This window comes from Lolium rigidum, chromosome 1 (assembly GCF_022539505.1).
Source record: "Lolium rigidum isolate FL_2022 chromosome 1, APGP_CSIRO_Lrig_0.1, whole genome shotgun sequence".
NCBI lineage: Eukaryota > Viridiplantae > Streptophyta > Magnoliopsida > Poales > Poaceae > Lolium > Lolium rigidum.
In genome coordinates this window covers 232,646,137-232,653,087 of record NC_061508.1, presented here as the reverse complement: position 1 = coordinate 232,653,087, position 6,951 = coordinate 232,646,137, and the positions used below count along the sequence as shown (strand labels likewise).

Here is a 6,951-nt window from a genome sequence, read left to right as displayed (position 1 = left end):
TTGGCGCTACACCGGGCTGTCTATTTTGCCAAAGATGAAGGCTTTAATCGATTGTTCGTTGCTTCGGACTGCCTATCTATAGTCCAGCAAGTGACAAACTCGGTGACTGACTAATCTTTTCTGGGATCAGTGATTGAAGATATAAAGTTTTTAGCTACTACTTTTTCTTCTTGTAGTTTCCAACATGTTTTGAGAGGTGCAAATGTTGTGGCACACTCTCTAGCTAGGCTTTGTGAGAACTCTAGTTTGGTGACGCGTGGTGTTGCTCCAAATTGTATCCGAGAGCTTATTTATAACAACATTATGATTATGCTTTCTTTCAAAATATTTTAAAACTTAGAAATATGACTTTCATTTTATGGATAAAGAAATCATTGGTGCCCATGTACATGTGCACCAAAATGATTAAGATGAATCCGGGGGCATCGATACTTCCCAGTAATTTATTCATTCGGAGAGCGGCCGAATCAACAATGAGTCGCACCAACCGCGGCCATGAACTCCTCGTCGGCGACGAGCCTGGCGAGCGCCTCCGGGGCGAGGCACACCTCCAGCGCCATGCTTCCCGCGCCGTCTCCGCCCTCGTACGCGGTCACCTTTCCATCCAGCTTGTTCCCCGCCCCGCTCCGCACGGTCACCGGCCGGCCCCACCCGAAGTCGTTCCCGTACACGTCGAACCGCGGCGAGCTCCCCGTCAGCAAACTCGTGTGAGCGGTAGCCGAGAACGCCGCCATGCTTGCGAAGCTGGGCTCTCCGGGCCAGGACGCGAGCTTCTCCCTCGCGGCCCTCTCGTCAAACGATGCGACTGCTTTGTTCAGGAGCCAAGCCGCCCTTCCCAGCCCTCCGTCGAGGATCTCGCCGGCGGGGGACTGCGCAGCGGCATACGCCACCGCGTTGCCCAAGTAATCTGTTGAAACGCCATCCACGCGGCCCCGGCATCCGACGAGGAGAGTGTACAGCGTTTCCTGATCCGGTGCAAGCCTCCGAGCCCGGCACACTGCGAGCCACAGGTGCGCCAGCAGGGCCTGCAGCGAGGAGATTGTGGCGGTGGCGGTGCTGGACATCTCGGCGTTCGCCTTCGCCTTGAGCTTCTTCACGCTCTCCACTGAGAAACGGAGGAAGCATTCCTGCACCGGCGGGTACGAACCTATGCGCTGGCCGACGATTTCCTCCACGCTGCCGAAGGGCAGGGGGATTGGAACGGGGCAGCCTTCGAGGAACCACCTCCGGTGCACCGGCAAAGGCGAGGAGACCTCGCAGCCACCGTCGCCGTCGACGCTGCGGCGGCTGATCTCCGACCAGGTGTTGAAGAAGCGCCAGAAGGCTGTCCCGTCGGCGACTCCGTGGTTCAGTGACAGGGCGACGAACACGCCGTCGGTGAGCTCGGTGACCTGAGCGGCCATCACCGGGCGGGAGTCGGCTATGGCGTCCACGCCGAGCATCCCATCGAGCGGGAAGAAGGACCAGACCACCCGCGGAACGCAGATCGCGGCCGTGACGTCCGCCACGGTGACGCCGGGTGCCACGGCATGCACGAACTCGGCGCCCTCGCCGCTGCAGCGCAGCGAAACGACGAGGCTCTTAGGTGGCCCTCCGTCGCAGTCGCTGCGGCCCGGCGTGGCAATGAGGCGGCCGGCGAAGGGGTAGAAGCGTCCCAGCGCACGCTCGAAAGAGGACGCAAGGTGTTCGACGACGACGGCGGCGTGGAGTCGTCCCTGTCCTCCGGTGGTGGGAGGCTTTGGCAGGAGAACTCCCTTCTGGATGTGCTCCACGGTGATTATCCGCAGGTCCCATGGCGTCAGGTGGATGGTCTCCGGCGGCGAGGTGGTTGGTTCCGGCCGGATCATGCGCCGGGACACGATGCTTACGTCGCCCATCGATATTGCTTCAGTTTACTCTGGCAGGGAGGAGTGGTCGACTAGTCATGGCCTCATGGCTCATGGGTCACGGTCGGATTGATGGCTGCGTGCGAGCTGCCTATGCTGCGTGCTGATTCTCTGTGACCCCTTATATATTTGTATTTTTTTTTTTGCTTATTAAACCTCTTAAAACCTCCTAAAACTTCTGCACTTTAGATCTCAGGTCCACCCAATAATTTTCATGCACCTGTTTTTCACATCGACACCATTTATTCTGTCTCCGCCCCTACTGCAGGCTGGTCAGAGGGACCAGTGGGGTGGCAGTGAGTTATTCATCTTTGGCTAGGCGGTGTGCTGTCAGGGGCCGGTATTGATGTCGGAGCGACGGCTCCGGTTTATCGCCTCCGTTGTTGATGTGCTAGAGCATCTTCAACTACATCCCAAAGTGTTTTTAAACCGCGTTAGATTGAATGTTAAGTGAACATGTTTCATTCGTATCGCGATTGGGGACGTCGCTCATCAGCCGCGTCTTTCAAACGTCGCTTTCAAACTTTTTTAAATATGAAAATATTTTTTTCATTTTTTTCATTTTTATTTCAATAGAGAGAATAAAATATTCCACAAACCAATATATAATTCGAAACATGTTTACACAAATTAAGACATAGTTTGGAACATGGTTTTCACAAACTAACACGTAGTTTGAACCATGGTTAACACAAATTAAAACACTGCAAAATAACGAAACCTAACTAGTGTTAGCATCGCAGATTTCGTGTGTTCGCTGCAAAAAAAAAAAAACACTCCCAGGTACTCCCAGTCACCCAAACTGGAATATCCAGCTGGTGATGATAGCCTTGTTGGTCCTTTCGAGGAAGAACATCCAGAAACCTTCGTGCATATTTCTATCCCGTATTTAAAAGAAATTTTCAGCTCCAACCTAATTTGTAATTGAGAAAATTACAGTTGTAATCTCACACATAACCGAAAAATAAAATAGTCGCAACATTTGTGACAAAAAATCCAAGTTACAACCTCAATTGCGACTAGAAAAAAATCTCAGTTACAACTCTAGTTGCAATTGAAAAATCTCAATTACAACTCCACTTGCAACTGGGACCAAAAAAAGATATTCAAGGTTAGTGATGTCTACGAACGCTTCTATTCCTGTAGACAGTGTTGGGCCTCCAAGAGCAGAGGTTTGTAGAACAGCAGCAAGTTTCCCTTAAGTGAATCACCCAAGGTTTATCGAACTCAGGGAGGTAGAGGTCAAAGATATCCCTCTCAAGCAACCCTGCAATTACAATACAAGAAGTCTCTTGTGTCCCCAACACACCCAATACACTTGTCGGATGTATAGGTGCACTAGTTCGGCGAAGAGATAGTGAAATACAAGTAATATGGATGAATATGAGTGGTAATAACAATCTGAAATAAATATGGCAGCAAGTAAACATGCAGTAGAACAGTAAATAAACGGAGATTCGATATTTGGAAATAAGGCCTAGGGATCATACTTTCACTAGTGGACACTCACAACATTGCAATCATAATTGAATATAAATATAAACACTTCATCATACTACTCTCTTATTGGATAGAGAACTCAAATTCATTGGGAAAGTGTGCAAAAGCACACCTCAAAGGTGTATTCCCAAGTACTAATAAACACCCCACACCGTCACCATGAGCATTCATAGGAGGTACTAACACACCACAATTCATAAGGAAGTTACACACGGCGCACACACTATCACCATTACACCGAGGTCACAGTAACCCCAAAGTTCACATAATTAAGCACTTGAATAGCATATGACATCTAGATTACAAAGCTCATCATATGGATCTCAATCATGTAAGGCAGCTCATGAGATCATTGTATTGAAGTACATGGGAGAGAGAGATGAACCACATAGCTACCGGTAGAGCCCTCAGCCTCGGGGGAGAACTACTCCATCCTCATCATGGGAGACAGCGATGGCGATGAAGATGGCGGTGGTGTCGATGGAGATGACTCCGGGGGCAATTCCCCGTCCCGGCAGGGTGCCGGAACAGAGGTCCCCCGAAACGGAGTTTCACGATGGCGGCGGCGTCCCTGGAGTCTTTCTGGAGTTTCGTCAATCGGTGTTGAGATTTTAGGTCACGAGGGATCTTATAGGCGAAGAGACGGAGTCGGAAGAGTCCCGAGGGGCCCACCCCATAGGGTGGGGCGGACACCCCTCTGGCCGCGCCGGCCTATGGTGTGGAGGCCCTGGGCCTCCCCCTGGTTTGCCCTTCTGGCTCCGTGAGTCTTCCGGGGAAATAGAATTTCTGTGATTTTTCTGGATCATACTATTGCAAAGCATATGAGATGAATGAAGTGATTCAAAGCAATGGTAAAGATAATGAATAAACAACTGAATCATATAGCAAAGACTTTTCATGAATAGTACTTTCAAGACAAGCATCAATAAGACTTGCATAAGAGTTAACTCATAAAGCAATAAATTCTTAGTAGAAAGCTTTGAAGCAACACAAAGGAAGATATAAGTTTCAGCGATTGCTTTCAACTTCAACATGTTTATCTCATGGATAATTGTCAACACAAAGTAATATGATGAATGCAAATAAGCAAATATGTAGGAATCAATGCACACAGTTGACACAAGTGTTTCCTTCTAAGATAGAAAGAAGTAGGTAAACTGACTCAACATAAAGTAAAAGATAGGCCCTTCGCAGAGGGAAGCATGGATTACTATTTTTATGCTAGAGCTTTTCATTTTGAAAACATAGAAACAATTTTGTCAACGGTAGTAATAAATCATATGTGTTATGTATAAGATATCTTATAAGTTGCAAGCCTCATGCATAGATTACCAATAGTGCTCGCACCTTGTCCTAATTAGCTTGGATTTACATGGATTATCATTGCATAACATATGTTTCAATCAAGTGTCACAAAGGGGTACCTCTATGCCGCCTGGGTCTAAGGAGAAAGTTCGCATTGGATTTCTCGCTTGTGATTATTCTCAACTTAGACATCCATACCGGGACAACATAGACAACAGATAATGGACTCCTCTTTAATGCATAAGCATTCAACAACAGATAATATTCTCATAAGACATTGAGGATTGATGTCCAAACTGAAACTTCCACCATGATTCATGGTTTTAGTTAGCGGCCCAATGTTCTTCTCTAACAATATGCATACTCAAACCATTTGATCATGATAAATCACCCTTACTTCAGACAAGACGAATGTAATATCCCAGGTATTGGGGTTACAAAAATAGAGGAAACAGATGTGTGCATTGCATTCATGCATAGAAAATCTGGGGAATTTTCGCGCTTTAAAGTAAAACAGTCACAAGAATGCGAAGTTTCACTTGACCTTGGTGGAATTGAAGTAGCTCATCAAGTCAAGCGTTATAAACCTCAATGTGACTTTGTTAAAACATTGTTTTGGGTAGAGATAATTTGATCTAAGGGGTTAGATCAAATGGAATTAAAATCAACACAACAACACTAGAATCAATGATCAAATGATTGATCTCATAAAAGATCATAATATGGAATTCCACGACATAATATATGAACATACAAATAATGGGAAATCAAGTAACAATATAATGGAGAACTATTCTAGACTTATCTTTCCTATGTCTTAAACTAATCCTTGATTCTACCATGAACCCCATGGTATTCATTTTACTTCATTCATGGAATCATGACAAGGAGATCAACCCTAGAAATATTTATCCTTCTCTATTCCATGTTATTATACATCAAACCTAGAGAGGTGAGAGTTCTATATTAATAATTAAAGAAGCAATAACAAACCTTGAGTTAAACCTTGGATATACATCCAAGTATTCAAATTATCATCTTCAAGAGGAACCCTAGAGTATTATGCAAGTCTTTCCCAAATGAGAGAGAGACCAATCATACTAATTCTAGCTTTACCAATTTAAGAATCAATGTTAAACTTTGAACTAAAGTATTAGGTAAACCATTTCACCTTGAAGTGGTGAGATCACCAAATACCAAGTGGAATAAGACTATATCCATGACTTAGTGAAATAAGGAGTGGAATACACCAACTAAGATAGACAATTGAATCTTTGGCTCAGTAACCTAAATAAATATTAGGAGTACACCATAAACCCTAGAATAACTATTCTTAAATGAGAAAGCTCAAACCATGGTGTTACACTCAAGAGTATTGAGTCAACCATAACTATGTCTATTCAAGAAACTATAAAGGAAAGTCTATATTTAGTTAATCAAGACAATGCTTGATCTTGGGAGTGAGAAACCAAATTCATCAGAGATACCTTAGGAAGTCCAACCTTGATCATTATAAATTGTGTAATGATCATAAACCCTAGAGAACCTGAGGTTAAGATATTAAGAACAAGATGATCAAATATAAAATATGATCATGCTTTGGAGAGATGTGAGGATAAGTTAAACCCTAATAGGATAAGAAGATATCATTAGCCTCATGAAATTATAGGAAGGTAACTAGTAAACAAACCCTAGGCTTATATCCCAACCAATAATTGTAAATCAATTGGTGATAATAAGTGGAATCTTACCACATCTATTTTCTCATTCATTCATCAATTAATGAACCTAAGGGAACCTTAGAGTTAAACACTCTACTTCATATGGTGAGAAACCATATATCTATATGACCAAAGTTAACTATAAAAAAAAACTATACCCAATGTAGTTACTTCAATAATAAATTGAGGTTAATAATATGAAGCCAATTGGTAGAAGATAAAACTAATTCTTAATATATTAGTAACTTGAGGAGAACATAAAATGTTAAGTAAACAACCACCTTAGCTTGGTTAAGGGAGATTAAACCTATCACATGCAATATGGTGTCATCTCAACTCTACAAACTTGAATTAAACCTCAACCTTAGTTTGTGTATCACTTGGGTGATCACAAATAAAACCTAAACCACAATTAAGATTCAACCCATGTGTCATTAGGTAAATAGCATTAGAACCCTAGATTTACACATCAAATTAATCTTATGCTTCAATTCTTGAACATAAGCAAAACCTTGTGCTACATTATATGGTTAAACCCA

The 6,951-nt window shown here is 43.8% G+C and overlaps 1 protein-coding gene across 1 annotated transcript; it reads right to left on the bottom strand.

Annotated features, from left to right (window-relative positions):
• Positions 1-467: 467 nt before the first annotated feature.
• LOC124655909 (uncharacterized acetyltransferase At3g50280-like) lies at positions 468-1,877 on the bottom strand. Its single transcript, XM_047194740.1, has one exon. It carries the CDS (start codon positions 1,875-1,877, stop codon positions 468-470), a length of 1,410 nt encoding a protein of 469 aa, XP_047050696.1.
• Positions 1,878-6,951: the final 5,074 nt, after the last annotated feature.